At 41.8% G+C, this 24,492-nt stretch overlaps 4 protein-coding genes across 7 annotated transcripts; 2 read left to right on the top strand and 2 right to left on the bottom strand.

The window, feature by feature from the left end:
* The first annotated feature begins 1,147 nt into the window (after positions 1–1,147).
* On the top strand, positions 1,148–14,870 carry disp2 (dispatched RND transporter family member 2). Its single transcript, XM_085256270.1, has 10 exons — positions 1,148–1,438; positions 4,961–5,099; positions 5,197–5,450; positions 6,240–6,269; positions 6,397–6,520; positions 7,337–7,452; positions 8,051–8,166; positions 8,920–9,017; positions 9,254–9,412; positions 10,017–14,870. The coding sequence occupies exons 1-10, from the start codon at positions 1,344–1,346 to the stop codon at positions 13,347–13,349; spliced, it is 4,464 nt and encodes a 1,487-aa protein (XP_085112396.1). The 5' UTR covers positions 1,148–1,343; the 3' UTR covers positions 13,350–14,870.
* On the bottom strand, positions 14,858–17,502 carry rpusd2 (RNA pseudouridine synthase domain containing 2). The gene is made up of 3 exons (XM_085256272.1): positions 16,834–17,502; positions 16,020–16,316; positions 14,858–15,935 (listed from the first exon to the last, which is right to left on the bottom strand). Exons 1-3 carry the CDS (start codon positions 17,458–17,460, stop codon positions 15,129–15,131), a joined length of 1,731 nt encoding a protein of 576 aa, XP_085112398.1. The 5' UTR covers positions 17,461–17,502; the 3' UTR covers positions 14,858–15,128.
* Positions 17,503–18,570: 1,068 nt separating this feature from the next.
* Positions 18,571–21,543, bottom strand: pcmtl (l-isoaspartyl protein carboxyl methyltransferase, like). Of its 4 annotated transcripts, none has more exons than XM_085256267.1 (9): positions 21,410–21,543; positions 20,511–20,678; positions 20,239–20,343; positions 20,049–20,080; positions 19,857–19,961; positions 19,620–19,740; positions 19,429–19,514; positions 18,970–19,139; positions 18,571–18,842 (listed from the first exon to the last, which is right to left on the bottom strand). In XM_085256267.1, exons 2-9 carry the CDS (start codon positions 20,626–20,628, stop codon positions 18,806–18,808), a joined length of 774 nt encoding a protein of 257 aa, XP_085112393.1. In that variant the 5' UTR covers positions 20,629–20,678; positions 21,410–21,543; the 3' UTR covers positions 18,571–18,805. The 4 variants fall into 4 exon arrangements, with proteins under 4 accessions (XP_085112393.1, XP_085112394.1, XP_085112391.1 ...); XM_085256268.1 differs by lacking the exon at positions 21,410–21,543 and adding an exon at positions 20,993–21,112 and having other exon boundaries at positions 18,571–18,878; XM_085256265.1 differs by lacking the exon at positions 21,410–21,543 and adding an exon at positions 20,993–21,112.
* On the top strand, positions 21,016–24,420 carry ccdc32 (coiled-coil domain containing 32). Its single transcript, XM_085256269.1, has 4 exons — positions 21,016–21,295; positions 21,566–21,801; positions 23,140–23,293; positions 23,694–24,420. The coding sequence occupies exons 2-4, from the start codon at positions 21,567–21,569 to the stop codon at positions 23,875–23,877; spliced, it is 573 nt and encodes a 190-aa protein (XP_085112395.1). The 5' UTR covers positions 21,016–21,295; position 21,566; the 3' UTR covers positions 23,878–24,420.
* Positions 24,421–24,492: the final 72 nt, after the last annotated feature.

Below are 24,492 nucleotides of genomic sequence, written 5' to 3'. Positions count from 1 at the left end.
TTGAATTGTTGTTATAAGACTTAATTGAGAGTTGTGAAAGAGGAGCTCTAGATGGATGTTTCTTCTTAACTTTAAGGAAGTAAATAGGGTTCAACTGGTAAACGTCTTTAGAGCAGTATCATAGTGTTGAATTGTTATTGTCAAAGACAAAGGAAGACAGACATTTTCCTGCTATTCTGAACAAAAATCCTAATTTCATTTTTAACTTTTGGGCCAGATGCTGAAACTGAATCTTAAAAGAGAGTCAGGTATCAAGCAAAATACCTTCCAGGTATTTGAAAGACTCCACGAGACTGATATGAAGATAATTTAAAGGACAGACAGAGTCACAGGTTTATTTAAACCGAACCTAAAAGTAGGAGATAAGCCTAATCTTTAGGAATATTATTCACATGTATTTATTTCTTTTTAATTTCAGTGATAATGATTGCATACGTTATGCCACAACGCTTTTCTTTCATTCCGATGAGGCATAAACATCTGGATGTTTTAATAATTCATTATTTGGAGCAATTTGATACATCAAGTTAGCATTGGTATCAAACCACTAAAAGAGATTTCACAAAATCTGGCAAGAATGAAAGGTGCTGTTATTAACGGCTAATTACTGATCTATGAATCATCACTCTCCCAAATGGTATTAATGTAACCGCTGGTTGCAAACCTCTTCATACATAATTTATGAAAGCATCCTTGATTACTGTAATGCAGCAAAGACAATGAAGGGACAGGGCTTAAATCTTTTTTATACATTCTAACTGACTGGTGCAATTTCCACTTACATTTCTAGTAAAAACATGCATTTAAGTGTTTTCCTCTAACTAAAGCACGTCATTATTTAAAATTAATGAATAATGTACTGATTGTCTTAGTCCCTTCTTTTTAAATCGTTAAGGAGGAGAGTATTTCACCCGGCGGTGATTTATGCTCAGCTTTGCTGTGATCAGCAGCAGTTAGCTATTGTTTTAATTGAGTGCAGCATCTCTGCCTGTGCACCTTCATAATGAGCAGCTGTAGCTCCTGTCTGAGCCGCTTAATCAGCCACCGAGGCTCACCACCCTTCACTCGGTCGGTGCTCCAGCACCGCGGCCAGTTGGACAGCGACCATACAGCCTCCTCAGCATCACCGGGGCTCCGCCAATCAGAGCGCAGCTCGGGGCAGATTAACCCAAACAGCCCTAGTGCTGCTCTGTAGTAGAAGCCCCAGAAACAAGCATTTGATCCTCGTGGACTCAGTCCTGGCAGATAGAAAATTAACCGTTTAGTTAACCCGATCTGATATTAGAAGGGATTTCTATATTTTTTTTAAATAATCAGAAAGAAAAAGGCGGATCGGGAGGAGGATGGATGCTTGCTCAATAATAGGAGAAAGCACGGACGCGATAGTAATGGTTGATTCTCCTGTAGATGAAAAGGAAATTCGGGAGGCTTGTAAAAGGTGGGTTGTTGTTTTTTCTTTCTGGTTTGTGGAAACGTCCAAAAGCTTACTGTGTAACTTGATCAGTAGCGAAAATGAATGGATGTTAAAAGCAGACATCAAGGTGTGTGTGTGTTTTTTACCCCCCTGGCTGCTGCTAGTTTCGCTGAATGGTGGGTTACTGAACCCAGCTGTTTCTGCTGTAGACAGTGGGAACAGTACACGACAGGATTCCTGCTGCTGCTGTTGTTGTTCTTGTGTTTCAACATTACTGCAACAACATATATGCTGCTGTCTTAGTTTTAAGAATTTATATTGAATCACTGCGTTTTCAGTGATAGCACACTCCATATAAGTGCTTTATGATACTCAGAGCTAGTACCCTGAGTGCCTACTTTAATTTACCACCATACAAAAGACCGTTCCCTTTCTGCTTCTGACAGATTTGCAGGATTCAGTGAGCAGCTCATAAATAGTTGGCTGGAGCTCTTTGCGATCTGTTCAGTGTCATCCTGCTGCTTTAGTCAAACTGCTTCTTTGGGTCACTGATGTCACCCTGTCACTCACTTTGTTCTCAGCTTGTAAAAAAATCTAATGGATAAGAGGCTTCAAACATGAAAGCAGGGCTGGAAACAGCTGAGACCTGTCACCCTTCAGCTCAGCAACAGGCCACATTATTAGTATTATTATTATTATTATTTCTCTCTCCATGAACACTCCTCACTTGGTTTTGTCACCTATATGCAGAGACAGAGCATCACATTTTTACTCTAATGATACCTCAGGCTTTTAAAGGTTAACAGTCAGCACTCTGCATACAGAGTGTGCTTTTGCACAGTTCTTCAGCGTGTCTATATGCGTGATTGTCAGGTTAGGAAATTTTGAGAGACATGACATTGACTGACATCCAGACAGTTGATGCACGAAGCATGCTGTAGACAAGAAAACAGACAAAGATCTAAAGGGAAATGTTTGGAGAGAGAGACAGAAAGTACAGCTGACAGCCTTTAAGCCTTAGAGATATTCTGGTTCCTCCCGGGGCCACCTTTGAACAACTTTAAGGTGATTTTATACACTCAGTTTCCAACTCAATATCACACACTCAGCAGTCATATGAAGGACTGTACAGAAGCGCAAACCTGATTTGTGCTTCTTTTCCACTTCATTCAGAGGGCGAAACATTACAATTTCAACTCTACGTTTTTAAAAAAATTAACATGATAAATTTGAAGCTTGAAAAATTAATAAACTCTAATTTAAACTATTCATTCGTATGTCATTGTAATGGAAGTCTAATAACAGCCCAGAAATACCCAGCACCTTCCTCAAGTCACAGTTATCAGTTTTTGCCGAAACTGCTTGGTGCTGGCTGTATTTTCCGATGAGTCTGAGATGTAATAATAAGAGGGGTTTCTAATAATTAATGACATGGTCTAGCATCACTGATTATTTATAGTTGTTATATGAGACTTCATTATTTTAAGAGGACTAATAATCTGGCAACAGAGTGTGTGCACGGTGAAAAACGAGCAGCTTTTGTTTCAGCTGTGCACTCTGCTGTTCTGATGTAAACTCTGATTTATGAGGTCATTTTGATTTCAGGGCACGCTGCCAGTTTCCCATTTTTGTCCTAGGTGTCGGGAGTAGCTTGGTGACACCTTTTTGGATGTATTTTTGTATTCGTCCGCTGAATTATTGATAAGCTCCAGAATTGAGTTCCTTTGTTAGTGTGTTTGCCTGGGTTGGCCAGCTCTGTGGAAACCATTAAGATGAAAACTCAGGGTCAAACACTGATATCCCACACCCTGTGGTCAAGAGGCAGCCAGGCAGTGTCTCCTAGTATCTTTAATTATATTCCTGCATCAATTCTAAGCTGTAGTGAAACACTGGATGGACTGAGTTTCTTGTGATTACAGTGAAAATAAAGTATTTACACTCTGAAGTAGCTTCATTTTGTTTGTTTATTCACTCACGTCAGCGTCTAAATAGGTCAAACTAGTAGATGAACAAATGCTTTGCGATTAAGAGCTTCTGAGGACTTTGCGGGGTATTTATTATTTAGGTCATAACACAATTTTGTAACATGAAGACAAAACTCTGAGGTTTTCTTCTTCACTTGGCTCCACTAATAAACTCCATAATCCCTCTGCTTATGTTTACCAATTCAGCAGACTGCTCATCATCATTTGTTCTCCTTATTATGAGATGCAAATAAAACCTTGTGAGGTCAATTAAGCTCTGTTGACTTACTCTGTCGCCATGGTGACTAGGCAGGAAGTGCGGTTGCATCCAGTCTTGCGTGGAAAAACAAGCATGTGGTTGACTTTAAGGAGCTCATGCCCACTTTCCTGAGCTACAGCCAAAGGAATACGCAGCTATCCTGTTAGGTCTCTTTATTTTCTGTTGTTTTTATGTAACGTAATTTTGGGGGTAGAAAGTGAAATAAAACTAAATGAATGAATGATTTTAAGGACATGTGATAGAGGAGGAATGGAATATAAAACAAGAGTCTACAGCCACACTGTGTAATTAGTTTAGTTGTTGTTTTTTGTGAACACTGTCTTTATATTTCATGACAATCCATAGAATAACACAGAGCATTAGTGCAGGCAGGCTATAAGGTCAAGCACAGCCAAGAATCCCATTACAAGACGCTTTGCAACCCACTTTTTTCCTAGCTACTCCTTTTTTTTCATGAGTCTAAGTTAATCCCTATCATCTCTGTCATTGTCCATTGTCATTACAGCCTGCTCTGTTCTGCTTTGCTTTGTAGTCAGGCCTTGCTGCTGGGGAGGTCCCAGATTAGAACCATGATGCCCAATAAAAATAGAAATGGAAAGAAAAGAAAAAAAAAAGTGGCTTAAGTGAATGTCATTGAAAAAAACTCAAAGGATCACGGAAGTCAGTAGGACTCATCTTCAGGGAACTAAACAAGCGGACATGTGAGCCTTTCCATAACTGTGTGGGCTAAAGTGGTGAATGCAATAAACCGACACAGCTATCCACAGAAGAATGCTTTTAACATGACCAAAGACAGACAGTTTTCACAAGCACTGCAAAATGAGAAAAATATAAAAACAACTACTGAATGCTGCCGTTAGCCACGAACCATCCCTCAGTCTTGTCTTGTGTGCCATCCTAAATAACCACCTACCCCAATGATGGTGACATGAAGTGAAAAAAGTCTCACTCTCTCGCTCATTCTCGATTCCTTCTCCTTCCTCCTACCTTCTGTTTTAATTGGCCCTTCTTCCTTCCAGTGGCTACAGCATGTTATCCAGAAATCCATTCCTTACCTCATTAGCTCAGCTGGGCTGCTCAATTCGCCGTTGAAAATCAGATGAAGTAAGGCAAGAAGTGCATTCAAGAAACTGAGTTGTCAGTCACTGTTTACAAGCTGAACTTTTGCACCTTCATTTGAAAAGAGCTGCTGCTTCTTTCACTGCTACCACTGTCAATCATATCCTCTCTCCTGTTAATATATTTCCATATTTTTATATTTTCATTGTCTTCCTCTTCTCCCCATCCGACGTCTCTCCTTAGTGAGATCCCGACAGTTTCTCTGTGCCCCCCTGACAGCTCTGCTGAGGCCCAGTTGACTGTCATCCAGCCTGAAGGGGAGCTATGTGACAGCTGCAGCAGCCTTGGCAGACCCTCTTCTTCCTTTCAGCTCTATCACCAAGTATACCTTAGCATATATAGGGATGCATTAAATAAGGTGGTGGATTTGGAAGGCAGTGACATCAACAGTCATATTGTTATCTTCCTTCCTCCTTTAGGTTCCCCAGAGTCCCCAGCTTCTAAAATGTCCACACTGCAGTCACTGTGGGCCAATCAAATCAAATGCCTGCCACAGCTGTCATTCAAACACCAGCGTTCCTAATGATGAAGGAGGAATTGTTGTAAAAGTGGGACACAGCTGTGGTTCTGCCCATCAGTCATCCTGCCATGGACCGGTGAGATGTCACTGGCTGCACGGGTCAAATGAAGGCGGGACACAGAAACCAAAGCAGCAACATGTGGTGACAGTAAGGTGTGTTTTGGAAAATATACTTTGGCTTTTTTTTGGCTGTTTTACCTGAAAGTAGATAGTTCAAAAGTCATTGTCTGCATTTCAATTTTTTGTGTGTGTATTCAACAAACTGGAGAATTAAAGAGCTTCAGTGGTGCCGACAGTCGGATTTGATTACATTAAAGAAAAAAAAAAAGAGAGACAAATCTGCTGTTTCGTTCCTTTTCGGTTTACTTGTGCTTGGCCATAGCTTCATACTTAATACATGTCTCAACTACCTTGTGGGAAGAGGTCAAAAGTCACATTTATTTATATGACACATTTAAAACAATAGAGTTGACCAAAGCACTGTACATTAAAAGCATATTGCCCCAAGAAAACTACACTGAAATCCAGAAAAAATTGAAAGCAATACATAACATTAAAGGACAATAAATAAAATAAGATAACAATAAAATGAAATCAAAATAAAAACAGACCATAAAATGCAATCCTTTAAGTGGATGTCACACTGCCAAGGAGAATAAATGTGTTTATAATAAAGATTTAAATGTGTACCGCCGGAGCTGTGTGGATATGAAGATAGGTAGATTATCCCATTGATGTGTTGCTGATTCTGCAAAAGCTCGATCACCTCTCTGTTTTAATCTGGTTTTAGGCTTGTGTAAGAGCTGCTGGTTAGATGAGGTCAGAGCTCTTATAGAAGAAAATGAATCAACAAATTTGCTTGTTTTTTCCCACATGTGCACAGAGTCATTATAATGATAATAATTATTTTTTTTGTTACTGATAACAGTTTTTTGTGAACAGGGATGGGGGACTGTACTGTATCCTTAGAAAGTAAGTGTGAAAACCCTTTTTTATCTTAAAAGCCCAAAAGTACTGCAGGTCTCTCTTAATTTCATCATGATGATTCTCTTTTCTTCAGCGACACAGCCTGATTCTTTTGCGGTATTTTATTTAACAGTTATTCCCAGGTGATAGTGGACTACCCGTTGGCGGTTCTGATTGGTTGTGCTGTGCTGTTGCTGGGATGCTCACTGGCTGCATTCTTGATTGGCCCACTGCCAGACTTCTCTGACCCATTACTGGTTAGTCTCAAATACATGTGCACACTCACAAATTTTAATATTCATTAAATGCATTCCCTAGCTCCAACTGTGACTTCATGATCTATGCCTTCCCCATTGCTAGTAGTTTCTTCCAGAGTGTACATCCTTTATGTCAAAATTTAGTCAGAGAAGGCCCCCATGGTTTGCTTTACAATTGGTTTAAAGTCCCCACTGGGCCATGAAAACAAGAACACTCAAGCCTGTACACACAAGCAATCTTCAAATTTTAATCCTAATTTTCTTGCTGCAGCACATGTATCTCTACTGTCAGGTTCTGTTAAATCAACAACACAAACATCCTTCACCACCTTAGGCTGAGTGTGGTTAATTACTGTTCTGCTAATGACTCATGATTTCAGCCATATCCTTTTAGTTCAGTCTAATCTCAGATTCAATGAGCCGCTCTGAATTAGATCACACTTGCTGTCATCTTAATTAAATACACCTTCTCACCTTTGAGATGCATGTTTACAGGATAAACACTGATTAAGAAATCATTCTCAAGTCTCAACAAGCGACTCACAACAATGAATCATGAACGGCAAAGCTAAAAATGATTTACATAAGAAAAGAAGTACGATTATGCCAATGATAAGAGTGCTGCTTTCTTTTTATAAACACCACTCAGTAAAAATATAAGCAAATACAGGCTGCGTATATACATGTTTATTAGACAGCATTTAATTTGCTTGATGCTGATTATATCAGTGGATGCATTGTGTTAAATGGTAACAGCATCTGTACTGCCTTTCACTGTGATGTCTGCTTGTGTTTGAAAGTGCTCTCTTTCTACAGGGCTTTCAGCCACGAGGAACATACATCGGAGTTCGCATGTCGAGCTTGTCCAAGCTGCAGGAGAACACTGGCCCTGGGAAAAAACTGTCTCTTTTACCACAGCAGCTCAGTAAAAGGTCAGCAGAAGGTTTTAGTGGAGTGAAGCACAGACTGCACCACTGACAGACGCACAGATGTGCTGCTGTAGAAATGGATTTGAGCAACCTGAAGACTGATAACACATTATTATAATTACTTGCAGTAAAAGCTTTGGCAATAGTGACTGTATGCAGACACACTACACACAGTCATTACAAAAAGAATGCACACCCTCTTTCAAGTTCTGGTTTCTGTATTGGGAAATAATAAAACAATAATTAATTTGGGCCTTACTAAGTTGTGTTGGATCCTTAAGGCAGAGCACAACCTGAACAGTGTGTAACACAGGGCTAACACAGAGTGGTAGACAACCATTCACACTCTCACATCTACCTCTTATGGAAGTTTATGGAAGAGAAATCCAAGACAGAGGAAGACTGAATGTTGGACTTTAACTGAATCCTAACTTTGCAGTATTCCCACAGAGTTTATAAATAAGCAGCATGAATAATAATGGAAAAACAAACAGCTAGTGTCTATTGTGCTTATCCCAAGTGCTAAAAAAAATATTGCAAATTAAAAAATGTTAAAATCAAAATGCTAAAAAGGGCATCTGTCTGGTTTTATATGTGTTAGATTTGGAGGAACTATCAGCAGAGAAAGTAGCAGTGGCCACGACACCTCCAAAGCTCGAATGAAAAGGATGCTGGCCAGGGACTCCACTCTAGACACCTTCCTCTGCGATTCTCCAGGTGAGAAAACCCTGATCAGTTTAAGCTTTTCAGTAAAATAAACTTTTATGTTTTTAAAACTTAAACGAATGAAATCTCGTTGTTTTCACACTGTAGATCTACAAGGGTTAAGAGTAATATGTATCTATGCTGGCCATGACAAACTAAACATTAGAAAATTAAAAGGAGATAACTATGCATATGTGAATGCAGCCGATTCATTTCAATTTAATCCACCTCTATAAACTGTATTTAAAAACTGTGAATGTTGGGAAAAACACTGGAGCTTAGTAAAGAGTCATTAGTGGTCTCTGCAAACTTAGAATGAAAGACATAAACAACATAAAAGTGACCACTTAAATACAAGTTCACAAAGAAAAGTTGCAGATCAAAGAAGTTTTTTGAGAGCTATTCTTTGGGAATGGTATTCCTGATTTTCTTCTTTAAGCTCTGCTTTGATATAGTTTTCTGTTAGATCAAAGACTTCTTTTTAAAATACGGAAAGCTCCCTAAATAGATTTATTAGCAATCCCAAGCCCTAGGTTTGCATTTTATTGAAGTTGGCTAATTTCTATTCACATCCAACACTGACGCCAGGATAAAACACACAAAATATGTAGTTTGCTTGCTTTCATCCCTAAGGATTCATACCTCAGAGCCCTTGACAAGGGTCTGCAAACATTCTGAGCATTTCTGACCACCCCTGTGAACTGAGGAATCACGGCTGGTCATCTTGTTCCTGTATGGAGACTCCATCTGTCTCTCTCCACACAGGCGAGCGTTTTGCCCAGCTGGTGTTTCGATCAGAAAACTCAGCCAGTCTCTGGAGTCTGAAGGCGATCCACGCCATGTGTGAGATGGAACAATCCAGGGTTCGTCATGTTCTACTCACTCCTCTCTGTCAACTTTGCTGAAACATTTAGTCATCGTCTCCTCTCTCTCTCTCACTTTTTCAGTTTAATACAGTGGCTGTGTTCCACATTTTAATCCATCTCCTCCAATAAAAATCACTCTACATCATCTTGTGTGAAATTAGTTCTTTTTTTTTTATGAAATAGCTTTAAATCTGGGCATGCATTCAAAAAAACCTTTGCCTCCTTTGAAACAGATTCGCTCCCAGGCCCAGTTCCAGGACCTGTGCCAGCAGCATGTGAGGGTGAAGGCTGAGGGAATGTCCAAGAGCGGCTGTTGTCCAAGCTGGTCTCTGGGGAATTACTTGGCAGTCCTTACTAATGCCTCCCGCTGCCTCAGCCTCACCTCACAGCAAGTACTGAAGCTTTCTTCTCATTTTCAAAATTATAAAACAAAACAAAATAAAACAGGCAAAGGGATATCAGCTCATCAGACCAGTCCTTTTTATTTTGTAAATTGTACTTTGTAGGTGGATGTCTTGTCACGTTCAAGAAGACATTTGAAAACCTGATCTTGTCCTCAGAGTTGTTTGGTAAAGTAACCCAAGCAGAAAGTTGACCATTACAAGCTTTTAACTGCACCTCCAGTCATAATGAGCAAAAATCAAATTAAACCACGTTCAGTTTAAATATACTGTGTGTGAAATCTCACCTTTAGATGTCAGTAGATTCCAATCAAGTGCATAATTGTAGCTACGGAGGCCACTGCAGGGCAAACAACTCTGGCTGCTGTTCGTCTGTAGTGAGTGTAGTTGGTCAGTCGACTGGTAAAGCATTATGCAGATATCCCTGTGACGTGGCATTTAATTTTCTTTCAGAAATAAAATGTGCTTATTTTACAAAAGGTTAAAGGAGCATGGATATGTGTGAGCAATGCAAACTCAGTAAGCACTTAATTATACCACAGTTCTGTTGTGTTATCTTGTGGTTTTATTTTCCATTGTCTTTCTCTCATACCAGGTTTCTGAGTCTCTGAACCTTCTGCGGAAATGTGCGCCATACTATCATGAAGGACATCTAGTTGAAGCCTGTGCCCAGAGACCCAAACATGGCAGCTGTTCCTCGGTTCCCTCCCGCTGCAAACAATCCCGCGTGGTGTTTCAAATCCTGCACTTTCTGGTTGACAAAGACTTTCTTGGACCGCAGACTGTTGAATACCAAATTCCCACACTGAAGTACAGTCTTCTTTTCCTACCTGTAGACAAAGGAGAACATATGATGGAGATATACATGAATAGCCTTGAAGGCAGGGATCTAACCTACAATAATACGACTATTACTGGCATAGACTTTGGCATTAAGCAGGCTCTGTTTGAGTATTACCTGACAAGAGATTCAGTTTACCCTTTCCTAGCTGTTGTATCACTTCTGTTCACTATGGCTCTATACCTCCACTCGCTCTTCATAGTAGCGCTATCTGTAATAGCAATCACCGGCTCCCTTCTAACATCCTATTTTTTCTACAAAGTAGCATTTCGTCTGACTTTCTTTCCTCTGGTCAACCTGTCAGCAGCTCTTATTCTCTTGGGAAGCTGCTCCAATCAGGTTTTCATCTTTACTGACTTTTGGAATCTGCAGCTATCCCAAAATCCTTCAGCTTCCCTGGAAAAGAGAGTAAACAGAGCTTTGCAGGAAGTAGGCTATTTGATTTTAGCATCAGGGCTGACCTCCAGTGCAGCTTTTTTCTCTGGTTATCTCAGCAGCATCACAGCAATCAGATGCTTCTCCATTTATCTCGGAACTGCCTCTGTAATCAGCTCCCTCTTGGCATTGGTGTGGCTGCCGTGTTCGTTCATTCTGCGTGAGCGCTACACAAAAATGTCTTCTGCATCTGCGGCAGCGCAAGGATGGAACCCCTGCTGCTCCAAAAGCACTGGTGGCTTTTGGGACACGAGTTCACGCAAGAGATGCCTCTTCAGCCTTGGGCAGAAGCTGAGAGAATTAAATCGTGGTCTCACTGACACCTCCAATTTATTATTTCTGAAAATCCTGCCCTGTGGAGTTGTAAAGTTTAGATACATTTGGGTTTGCTGGTTTGCAGTGCTCGCTGCTGGAGGCATGTACATGTCATGCATAGACCCGGGCATGAAGCTGCCAGCTCTTGAGAGCAGGGTCACCCAACTGTTCCGCTCCAGTCACCCATTTGAGCGATATGACGCAGAGTACCATCACATGTTCATGTTTGAGAGGCAGAGAAATGGAGAGGATAAGCCTGTTACGTTGATGCTTGTTTGGGGCATCAAACCGACTGACAACGGAGACCACTTTAACCCAAGAAGCAATGGCTCTTTAGTTCTTGACCCTGACTTTAACATGAGCCGACCTGATGCTCAGGTTTGGTTGCGGGAGCTGTGTGGACGGGTTCAGAACCAAAGCTTTCACTCTCCTTCATCACCTGAAGATAAAGATGCAATGACAGATAATATCTGCCTCGTAGAGCAGCTAATACACTGGATATCTGTCAGGAGGTGCTCAGAGAGCGATGACGCCCTTCATTTCTGCTGTAATGACATCCCATTCCCCTACCCTCCCAGCGTTTTTGAGAACTGCCTAAGCATGATGCTGGCAGAGAGGTATGCCGAGGGCCATCTGGCACACAGCGGAGGGGTGTACTTCCAGCCAGATGGCAGGGTTGCTGCCCTCGTGCTGGCATTCAAAACTACATACTTCTACAGCTTCAACTTTAGCAGAACCAGTGTTTTTTACAGAGAAATCCTGACATGGTTTAACAGAGAGATATCAGGAGCACCACAAGGGCTGGAGAACGGCTGGTTCATCAGTCAGCTGTCTCTTTTTGACCTGCAGCAGTCTTTAAGCTCAGAGACTCTAGTAGTAGCTGGCTTTTCAGTAGCACTCACATGTGCTTTGCTTCTTTTAACCACATGGAATATTCCACTGAGCATATATGGAACAATAGCCGTAGGAGGCAGTGTGTTTGTCACTGTCGGCCTCCTTGTTCTTCTTGAATGGCAGCTGTGTGGCACAGAGGCTCTGTTTATATCATCTGCCGCAGGGCTGTCAGTCGATTTTATTGCCAACTATTGCATATCCTACAGCTTAGCTCCACATTCAGATAAAATTGGGAAAGTAGCACATGCCACTAAAAGGATGGGATGTCCTGTAGCAATAGTTTCTGGTGCTTTTTTCTTCATAGGGATCATCATGTTACCTGCCACGGCCTTGTTCTTCAGAAAGCTTGGGATTTTTCTGTTTTTGGTCAAATGTGTAGCGTGTGGATTTGCAACCTTCTTTTTCCAGTCCCTGTGCTGTTTTTGTGGACCCCAGAAAAACTGTGGAATGATCACGCTGCCGTGTTTTTCCGACCAAACGGACGGTATGCTTTCTTCTTGTTCTGATCCTGGCTCTTTGTCGACTTCTGCGGCTAACGGGGCATTTGGTAAATCTAGAGTGAGGAGGAGTTATGACAAAGAAGCAGGCGGTTATCTCTATCCCAACCATCGTCAGCACAGGCAGAAACAGACTGCAGGAAGTGGCTGCGGGAATCGAGGGCCCGAGCAGTACGAGCTGCAGCCATTGGCCTATCGCCTGAGTGACAGCTTTGAGAACAGCACCTGCACCAGTAAACTGTCAAACCGGCCCTCTGTGCTTTCTGATGAGATTGAGTACTGTGAGGGAGATGTGGCAAGGAATACCATGGATGGGGAGAGTGAGGAGACATGTAGCCATCAACAGAAAATCTGCCAACCACCACCAGCCGTCCAGACCTCATCTCCTTACAAAGAAAACACTCTATGCCCACCAGGCCTGGCTGAAGAAGATGTAGCTAAGGACAAGTTGCTGTGTAAAACCTGCAGGAGTCAGTCTGTCAGGGTGAAACACTGGAGCAATACATCATCCTCATCATCAAGCATGGAGGAGACCATCATCAGCCATACACTGGAGACTACTGACCAGTCATCACTCTGCAAGGATGAAAATACCTTAGGGGAGAGTTGCTGTCACCCTCATCGCTCACATAAAGGACGTCACCTCTCCCTGTCTCAGAGCTCCTGTGAGGGTCTGGAGGAGTCCTGCGAAACGTGCCTCAGTGACATCGAACCAGGATCTTCGAACACACAGCAGCAAGAAGGAGAGGCGGAGGTCCACTTACAGCCAGGACACCTTAATGGGAGGAGAGATGCACTTCGTCTCTCACTGAAAGAAATCGTTTATGAGACTTGTGGCAAGCGTCGCACCAGCCACAGCGAGGAAGTGGTGATTTTACCCAACAGTAAGCCAGACTTACCAGATGTTTGGATAAAGAGAGACGGACAGCGGGAAGATACTTGTTAAAGAAAGCTGGAGAAAATCTTGAAAACACTGTGGATCTGACTCTTAATTTATACATATAAAAAAATTAAAACCAAAACAACTGAACTTATACAATCACAGTTGATGAAAAAGGAGCATACATTGTTACATTTGTATATTACACAAAGGAAATACAAGCCAACTGCAAATGTAACACGACAGCATGTTTGTCCAGTCTTGTTTCATCGTTTGTTACAAATGAGGTCAGAGCATGAGCGTGTCTTCAGCTAAAGGTTAAAACTGAAAGCATGACAGCAAAAGATGAAGCTTTCTATCCAGCCACAGTTTTAAACAAATGCCACATTTGAATATTAACTGCAGCTCGTCATCGACACAGAAACTATCCGAGTGCTGCACCTGCTGCCTGCAGAACTTACTTTGTGCCTGGAACTTTTTAACTTCTGAACCTGGACGCTCTGCACAGACTGGGTTTCTCCAAGCTGGGATTGACCCCTATGAGCCATATGCACTCATAGATTTAAATGTGAGATATAAAGAGACAGAGCTGCGTGGGGTGTGCCTGCGCGCAAAGCCGCAAACAGTTTATGAGCATGACTCAATCATTATCACGTTTAGAGAAGCAGACAACTGTCAGTGGGTTCTGCACTCTGTGGGGATAACATGTACAGTATGTCTTTTGTGATGATAATGTAGAGAATCACTAACCTACAGTTCGCAGTGTGTATCATGTGTGGTGTCTTGGCTTGCTTTTAATGTTTCACTTTCAAATTAACGGTCATGCTGTTTATTCTAGTGTCAGTGCCAAAACAATGTAATGTTCACTCATGCTGATTTCCAAGGGGCAAAGTGGTGTCTAACAGACTTAACACTAAGGTTTATACACTTAAGGTGCATACTATTCAGGATCCACAGATGTCAGTAAGCCTTAGCAGAATTAGGAGGAGCTTGAATTTCTGTTTTAAATGCAGTAATTGTACCATCACAAGCAGCTGCATCAACAGTCAATTTCCCATACAGATCTGGCTGCAGTGTTAAGAGAAACTCCTGACAGGCGACCTTTATCCACACTGCAAAGCATTTAACAGTATTTATGACATGAACAGCATGTGTCAAATGTCTTTCAAACGGTTGTTTCAAAGCAGCTGAAATTTTGTGATGTGCAAAAAAAAAAAAAAAAGTGTCCTAAGAGTAAAATTTTATATGTTTATGGTCCTTTATATGTATAAAACAAAGAAGTATTGAAGGTGCAGTGGCTGTGATTCAGCGAGGACCTTAAGAAGAAAGATTTGCCATAAAATGTGCCTATGAGCGAGGTTATTTTCAAGACTTTTCATTGCAGAGGTGTTATCTTGACTGTATAATCAAACATCTTTAACCAGCCTTCACTTTGGGTCACTCAGCAGAATAACCTTGCCTTATAGACAAAGGTAATCAATCACAGGCTTTCTATAAACAAAAAGATAAAGGTCACCACCACTCTTATTTATAGCTGTCAATGTTGATTTTTCACAAAAATGAAATAAAACATTTTATTTTCCTGCAGACTGGCTTTCGATTTATTTCAAATGTTCGCTGTGGTACAAGACAGATTACAGACTTTGTGGATAATGTTAAATTAAAATAGACCTCAAGGTGAAATGAGAACCACTCCAATCTTAACTCATATTTGCTTTCAAAGCAGCAAAACATTTTTGTTTTTGGTTCTAAATCAAAAAAATTAAAAACCAAAATCTCCTTGAGGATTAATGATTGTCTGAAGATTAAATGTCAAAGCCGTCAGCAGCGTTCATCTGGTCTGTTCTAATCTGCCTCCACCCAGTCCTCTTTTGCCCAGTCAGGTAATTGTGTGGAATATTCGAAGTCAGGTCCTTTGTAGCGTAAAGCGTGAAGATACATGATGAGTTCCTTCTCTGTGGGGTCTGGCCGCACTAGTTTACATTCACTACATAGGTGGTCTGGGGGAGTTTTCTGACTAGAATCATTTGCCCCAGTTTCATTTCCATGTGATTTGACTGGTTGAGGGTTCTGACAGTCTTTAACGGTGTTGTTGTCATTTACTGCCTCGATGCAATCTAACTTCTTGTCACTGCCACAAGCATCTACCTGTACTGGACAACTTTCTCCGCTTTTGTCAGATTCAGCGGTTCCAGCTGATTTGTCCATTTTCTCAGAGGCTTTATTTTTGTCTGCCTTGTGTGCAATGCCAATGCAGTCATCTGCAATATCCAGCATGTTAAAATTTTCCTGAGAGCGATGTTCTTCTACCAGCGCCTGCAGAAGCTCTTCATCACTCTTCCCCACAAGTCCCCCCTTCCCTCTGTGAGGACCCCAGGCTGATGACCCATAGACGGGATCATTAAGGATGGGAAAACCCAGGTACTGAAGGTGGACCCTGATCTGGTGTGTCCGACCAGTAAGGGGTAAACAGCGGACCACACTTGTTTTTCCGTTAAAGCTAAGCCTCTGGAAGACGGTCCGGCACTCCTTTCCTTTTGGGTCAACACGACAGAGGCCGATTTTGAAAGAAACAACCAGGATGGGTTCTTCACAGATCACCTCATCCTGTGGAAACTCCCCCTCCACTCGGCAGACATACTCCTTTTCAAGCTGAAAGAGACAGAAGATGTAAGAAACCTGTGGAGACGTTTTGAAAACCGACTCGCACAAAAGTGCAAAACATGCTCAACATACCTGTCTGTCTCTCACCATCTGGTCCAGTTTCTTAGAGGTCTCAAGCGTCCTGGCAAACAGCAAGACTCCAGAGGTGAGCCTGTCCAGCCTGTGGACTGTATGCAGCTCAGAGATGCCAAACTCCTTCCCCAGAATGAAAATCACCGTGTTGTGGCGGAATCGGCCACAAGGGTGCACAGGGATGGAGGCAGGCTTATCGACCACAAGCACTTCGCCATCATCTACCAGAATCTCCAGTGGTCTGCCAACTACAGGGGGCTCGTGGCGGTGTACAGTGTTCCTCAAGTGATCATTATTCTGTGCATGGTGAGGGAAAATTTAAGTGTTTGCTCACCTCAAACAAGGCCATCCAATACAATCAGGTGAATTTTTAGAAATCAGAGTATCAAGATTTGGATAGCTACCAATTTAATGACATGAAGGGTTGTTCTTTACAGCTACCACATGTCAAATATTTGATCCTTTCAATGCAAGCTACAATATTGAACAAAAGTAATCAGATTTTACTGACTGATCATTTGGCAACATGAATTTGGCGAATAATGTAGCCATGGCATAAAGTCAATACCTTGTATTAGTATCCCACAAATGGTAAATGGCCTGTATTTGTAGCGCTTTACTAGTCCCTAAGGACCCCAAAGCGCTTTACACTTTCAGTCATACACCCATTCACACACACATTCACACACTGGTGATGGCAGCTACATTGTAGCCACAGCTGTCCTGGGGCGCACTGACAGGGGCAACTGTCAGTGCTAACTAGATCCCGTTTACCTCCCCTACATAGGTTATACTATGGACTTATGAGACTTACCCTGAGCACCACAGATAGATCCTCCACAGGTGTCTCGTTGAGGCGGATGCGACCCTCTTTAGCGGCCTTCTGATAATACTCAATGGACTCAGCTCTGAACTCATTCTTAAACACATCCAAAAGGCTCGTTCCAATCCACCGACCTTTGCAGTAGGTCTTAAAGTCAAAGTAATACGGATAGACTTTACGAAGCCCAGCCTCGAAGTAGTATGACGTCTCGTTGAAATGCTCTTGGCTAAAGCTCACACCTGGGTTGCGTTTCTGCGGTGGGGGGATATATCTCTCCCCCGGACGGAGCTTCTTCCCACCGGCTCCTCTCCGTCTCTTACCTCTGCCGCTTGTCTCTTTGTCGTCCGTGTCGTCGTTTTTGCGTTTGCCAGTTTCTGACGCCTCTACCGCTGTAGTTTGCTCCAAGGGCACCGGCGTGTTTACATTTCCCGGTGTTCCCGACTCAATACCCGCCCGCTCCATAGCCCAGCTGCTCTTTCTACACTGTGGAGAATTAAGAAAACTCAGAAACCGATTCGCTTTCTCGCAGGCAGAAACAAAATAAACTCCGCGACAATGAACGTCACACTGACTCAGAAAGAAAGATAATAAGCTTCCAAACGGCACCCTCACGTGCATCGCTCGTTAGCTAGAGGTCCTTCTCGCCACACGCGCGCGCCGTGATGACGTTTGTAGTCCAATCGGCGCTCCCTGAAGTTTAAACCAAACTATCAAACCCAATCCTGCATCCCATTTTGCACTTAACCATTAAAAGTAGACAGTTTGTTATTTATGTGTTTTAATGTATTATTTTTGTCATGAAATGTATTTTTGTTATAAATTAAGTTCTATTCACACGAAATATAAATGACAGTGTGTTTGTGTTTGTTCATGATCATGTTTCTATGCTCTAGTCCTTGTAGCTTCTCACGATACCAATTCCCTTAATACTTCTTTGTGCCACAAAGTGATTTTTGATGCGTTTCATAATGTTTGCCTATATTTAATAGACTGTAATTAAATAGATTTATGAAGTTATATATAAAATAAAGAAATTACCTGTTTTGCAAGTGTCTTTAAAACTCTGTGTTACTGCACCTACATTATAGTGATATGAGTTCGTTTTTACCCTTCAAATGGTTTTCTTGGCTCAATTAATGTATAATTCATGACAGATTATAGGCCTAAAAGACATTTAAAATGGTTTAAATACAGGAAATCACTTTATGGCACAGCATCTCAAAAAAGGCTTGTTTACCCCAGTTATGTGTTTATTTTCAGTCTTTTTGGAATAACAGCAGTCACTAAAATATTCATTTACTTGGTTTTATTATTAAATCCAATATTTACATATGATTACGTTACTTATATGATTCCAAAAATGTATCAGATTATTATGTTTTGGCACAACTTCCTAACCCTGCTCTATATTTACAGTGTCACATGTGATTTATTCTGCACACACATATTGTTAAATGAGTAAGAAGCATTCTTCCCACAAAAATATATTACTTTGTCAATTTGCTAAACGTTTATTAAAATTCCCAGGTTTGAACTTTTGCAAGTATTACTGCATATGTATCCAAATAATTCCCCCCCCACACACACAATTTTACCATCCATCTGAAATCAGCACAAGCATTCACATATCTTAGAGCTTTTCATGCTGTGATCTCAACAAACCCATTATTACACTTCACAAACTTCCCCAGAAATAATACTGCGTACAGCCCTCTCCCCCCCCCCCCCCCCCCCCCCCCCCCCGATCTACTGTACTTGCATCACTCTAAATGAATCACAGGATTCTGGGAAGAGGCTAATCAGTAGACCGCTGAAGACTTATTTAGTCACTCATTGTTTTATCGCCCTTGGAAGACAATCTGGCCAGGCAAACAGAGCGATATCCTCCTTTCATGTTGCTAGGTGACAACCTAGCAGAGCAGGTGGTCCTTAAGACAGAAGCTCAGTTGAACTATAAGAGGTGTTACAGGGCCCCGGAGACGCAGCACCAACGCCACCTCCTGCAAGGGCAACCACACTGCAGTCAGAGCTCACCTCTGGGGAGAGAAGGAAGGATAGCAGGCACAGGTGACTTCCTCATTTTTTGTGTAAGAGTTCAAGGGGTTTAAGGCTTTTTTCTTTTCTTACCCAGGCCACTGGTGCCTCTTGTCAGTCAAGGGGACATAAACCACTCCCATCAAAGCTTTCTTGAGGAAGCTCCCATCACTCTGCCGATCATACTGCTCTAGCACCTGACTGCCACCATCAGGGCCCACTGGGAGAACCAACCGCCCACCTGGTTTCAGCTGCTCCAAGAGCTTCCATAAGGAAAGACAGGATTTTTAAAAAGGGTTTCATACTTTTTCACTTTATTCATGGCATTAATTCAGCGCAGTCTGTCTTTAGAATGCATTTCAAGTACCTTCGAAGCTTAACATACTTGATAAAGTTATTTTAGAGACAACTGATTGGGTTATAATGACTTTAATATAGCTGTAGATACACCACAGCCTTCTGTGCCTTGTTTGCAGGCTTCAGTTATAGCTGAATGAGTGCCTTATGCCTATTTTTATTGCATTTTATTCTGACAAGAGCCTGTGTCCTTACAGCCTTAGGAACAGTGGCTGCTGCTGCACCAACATGAATGGCATCATACGGCGCTCCATCTGGGTAGCCGAGTCTTCCATCTCCCACTGTGGGCATACCCAGATATGAATTGTATTTTTTTTGCAGCCATGTGCTTTAAATCTCAATAGATAAAAGTGGCATGACTTTAAGTTTGACATCTCCTGACTCACCAACTAGTTTGATGCGTCCAGAGGACAGCAGCTCCGGGTCGTCAGCTTGAACATTTTTGATTGACATCTGAACCAGTTCGTCGATGTGTTCAATGCCAACCACTCTACCCGTGGGCCCTGTCTGCATATGATGGTAAAAAGCAGCTGTTTAACCTCTGTTACATGATACATGGGTGAAACCATCTAGCTAGTGGTAAGATTTAGAAAGAAACTTCTCAAATTTTTAACAGAATTCACCATTCTTGCAAAGCAGGCGGTGAGATATCCACTTCCTGAGCCTACATCCAGTGCCGACGCTCCTTCAGTTAGTTTGTCACTTAGTAGCTCCAAAGCATGAGCATGCTGTCGAGTAAAGCCAGCAGGAAAACTTCTGTTAAGTTTTGTTTAACCATTTAGTCCTCCCAGCACTGTTCAGTGTTTGTTACTCACCATGTGTGGTGCACTGATGGTTGCCCTGTAGCCTGTAATTACAACGTTTAATAACAAAGTTGTAGCAGATCTTTCTCTATAAAACAGCTATTATTCAACAATGCAATGTGATGAAAAAACCCAGGCTCTTGTTATTGCATTGACAGTAACATGCATTTATGTGTTTAGAAAGTGCTTCTGAAATAAATACCTATGGATTGGGGAGAGTCTGCATATGGATAGTCTCTCGAGTAGAGTCCTCTGTCAGTAGCCAGCATGGCATTGAACACTCTGTCACTCTGGATCACGCCATGGTCTGGCAGAAAAAGAAGAAAAAAAGAGGTATTGATACTGAGTTGAATGAATGGAGATGATGATTCCAAACCAACCTGTGCAACATGTAACTACAGTCCCAACCCTCGTTTAGAAAGGTCAAGAAAGGTCACAAACAACAACAAAGATATCAAAGTTCAAACCCTTTACCCCTTAGCCTGCTGATAAGCTCTGGATTTGTTTTGCCGCTGGACATCCACGCCATTGTCCGGGACAGCAGCACACCCATGGGGACTGCCACTACTGCCAGGCGCAGCGCCGCTCGCATCTCCTACACCGAATCTCTCTGCAGGGACGCGACGATCAGCGCTTGTAACCCTGAGTACACGACACACAGATTACTGTAAAATGCATTCAACGGCCTGGCTGTATTCTCCGTGTGGTAATCGAGAGGGCAGTTTAGGTCATTTGTAAGATGTCCAAATGTGGCAGTGCAAATTCACTAATTACAGTAAACTTGACAGACAGACAGCGAGCGGTACAGCAGCACATGTAACGGCTATAACAGCAAGTTTACGTTACACTATAAGCGGATACTATCATTATACCGTTGCAAATGATTATTGCACTTTTTAAAATAGTAAATACCCCCATATAAACAAATTCCGTAGAGGTCGGTAGCCCTTGTTTACCTCGGTAGCTCAGCCGCGGTCACTTCCAGCTGAGACACATTTCCTAATCCCCTCCTCAGCAAACCACAGCCCAATGAGAAACTAACATTTTATATGTGAAGCCCAAACTAACCAATCAGCTCTCAAAATTGCTTGACGGGCGGATACAGCGTCTAATCAAATATATCTAAAAGAGGAAGTGGGCTGTCGGTCGTTTAAGGTTGTAGATCATGGATATGTTTAGCTAGCAACGCTAAACTTTAATCATTAAAATAATATATCTGCGTTATTAATTTCTAGCCTTTTGAGGTTTTTCCCACACAGGTAAGTTATGTTTCTATTCTTTATGGTAACAAACTGCTCGAAAAACGTTTAAATGCACAGTAATTATCCATGTAGTTGGTCAGCAACCAGCTTAGCCGTAAATGTAAACCTTACCATCAGCTTTCTGATTTGTCTTAATTGTATGTACCTTCCAAACATCTGACGCAAGTGTCACTGAAAGAAAAGGGTCTTAGTCCAAAAACAGAGTAACATTGTGTGTGTGTTTTAAACCGTGATGTCGACATCTCTTTTACCCACTGGCTGCACCAGAATGATAGACGACTTCGAGAAACAGGAGGTTCGGTCCAGCGGGGAGCTTTGGTCCGAGATCTGCTCCAGCCTGCCGGAGGTGCAGACTGAGGCGACCCCGGAGAGCAGCACAGACTTCAAAGACTCATTTCACCCGCCTGTGCAGGTTAATGGACAAGCAAATGGGACAGATACCAGTCCATCTAGTGCCAAATGGGAACCCATGGAGGATTCTGAGATTTACATAGCCACTCTAGGTATTTCCTTTTTTTAAAAGCTTTTCAAGACTACAGACTTCCTGTCTCCTCGCTGTCTGTCAGCAAGAGGCATGGAAATGATAAGATGCTAAATTCCCGCAAAATGAAACCAGATAGTTTTCTTCAGCATAGCTGGCTTGAATTGCCTATTTATTCTCCATGTTTTTGTAGTGGCTGACACATTTGCCTAACAAGTGACTGATCCCTGGTTTGATCCCAGAAGGAGACACAGATCCCTCTGGGGTTGGGCCAGGAAGGGCATCCGGTGTAAAAACTGCTGATCAAATATCCTGTGGTGACCTTTTGTGAATAAGGGCGTTCCAAAAATTTGGCATGTGTCATCTGTCAATTATTTTATTACACCCTTCCACTGTTTAATGTTCTGCCCCATACCATGGTGCTACGTATAACATATAAAAGACAATCAATACAGGACTACATAAAGTGCAAGTGTGCAAAAACTGCAAAAAACTAAACAAAGACAGTGCAACACCAGACAGAACAGAACGATACAGGCACAAGACGGTGCAGACACAACAATGCAATAGAAAAGCGCAACAATGACAGCGAGGTGTGTGTGGTAGTGTGTCAGCCAGTGTTCAGGAGTCTGACGTCTGGGTGGATGGAACTGTTTCACTCTTCCAGTGAGGGCCTGTTACCTCTTGCCAAATGCAGCAGGGTGAAGAGTGTGTGTGAGGGGTGTATGGGGTCCTCCACAATACTAGTGGTGTCTGTGATGAAGGGAGGAGAGGCTCCAATGGTCTTCTCAGCTGTTCTCACTATCTGTTGTAGTGTATTGCGCTCCGATACGGTGCAGTTACCATACCAGACAGTGATGCAGCTGCTCAGGACGCTCTCGATAGTCCCTCTGTGTACCTTAAAGCGATAGAAATAAAACTTCATGGGGGGGAAAAAAAAAAAACTGAACCAGAAACAAAAATTTAAAAAATGACAACCAATAAAAATACAAAACTATAACGTTGTTACAAAACACTTGACAGTATGTACTCACACATGATTAAAAAAGACAAGATTGCTGCAGAAGGTGTTTTTTCCTAATCAAAGAAAGATCAGCACTTATTTATTTCTCATGAGTTAAATGTTTTATTTGTTCAGTAGGTGTTTTTAATTTTCATCTTAAATAAATTCATTACATCCGTTACAACCTAACCAGTCCTTTAACCTCTAAATGGTTATTTTGCATATCTGCGATCTTTGCTGGCCTTTTATGACACATTGTACCAAAACTCACACTCTTCTTTGATTCTTAATTCAAAATATGTCGGAACTTTGATCAAAGCTATAAAACTGACATTTTTTGGCTACATTTTGCTCCAGAAAACCGCCTGAAGAAGATAAAGGGCCAGTCCAGTGATGTGACCTCCAGGGACATGCTGCACTCCTTGTCTCAAGCCAAGAAGGAATGCTGGGATAGGTTCCTACACGATACCCAGACCTCAGAGCTCTTCCAAGGGGGCGACATGGATGAGAGGTAGGACATGGACATGATGTGAAAAATCATCCTGTTGGAGGAGGATTTTTATTTTTATTTTTAAATAGTCATTGCATCTTTAGATGTGATTGTATTATTTTTGCATTTCTTTCCTATGTCTTTCTAACTTAACATATTACAGCAATAACTCATCATCTCACTGTTTCCACTTTTCCTTAAATTCAAGAGACTTATGTGGCATTTACTCATCCCAATACAAAATTACTTTAATCTTTATCTTTCAAAGTGTCGAGTAGTTATCTGGAGATGGCCTGCTTCTTATTGTAACCTCTTAAGCCCCAAGCCTAACTGATCTCCTGCCCTTTGCCCCCGCATCAGGGAGCGTTGGGGCTTAAGAGGTTAACACCCTAAACTATTCGTGCCCTTCATCCCTTTGCAGTGCTCTCGAACACTTCAAGAGGTGGTTGATTCCAGAGAAGGTGGCCATCAGTGCAGAAGAGCTGGAATATCTCCTGAGGCCCTCTCAGAATAAGGAATCAGCAGAGTCGGACCAAATGCAAAACGGAGAGGACGCAGAGATGCAGAAACCGGATGAAGATGACGCTCACCAGCCAGAGAAATGAGTGAATTAAAATGGTAACATGGAAAGAAGAACTTACTTCCTATATAGTCGGTAAACGTGACTTCCTGCTCTCATATTGTGTCATTGCAGTGTTTTGGCTATAGCCTTTGTTATCAGTGATTATAGCCTCTCATCACTGTCTGTATCCCCAGCAACTGAGTGTTAAACACTTATTAACTCACATGCATTTTGTCCTCTCTATTCAATGACACTGCACCTTGAGAACACCTAATAAAGAACGTGAAATGATACCTTTTTGTCCTCTAGCTGTAATCCGTGTCTCCTACTATGTTTACGAGAATGGCTCTTAACTACATATACAGATATTCATTGAGGACCATATGTAGCGTCACATGAGAAGTGATGTTAACAATGCATTAATTTGTCAAAATGTTATTTTTCTGTCATTAAAAGGCTGACATCATAAATTAGAATGGCTGTGATTCAGTCCAGAAAAATATTGTAACATACTGTGTAACATTTTATTAATTTCATGTAGAAGTTTTTAACGATGTTTCAATAAAATATTTAAAAAAATGGTAAATGGTATTGTGTTCATTTGTCTGCTTGTAACTCCAAGGACAGTGTTGTTGAATTGCTTTAGATTTTGGGAGTG

This window comes from Mchenga conophoros, linkage group LG19 (assembly GCF_057382185.1).
Source record: "Mchenga conophoros isolate Kocher_MC1m ecotype Shallow Benthic linkage group LG19, M_conophoros_male_GT1.1, whole genome shotgun sequence".
Lineage (NCBI taxonomy): Eukaryota > Metazoa > Chordata > Actinopteri > Cichliformes > Cichlidae > Mchenga > Mchenga conophoros.
Note: the sequence above shows the minus strand (reverse complement) of the source record. Positions and strands in the feature narration are given on the sequence as shown.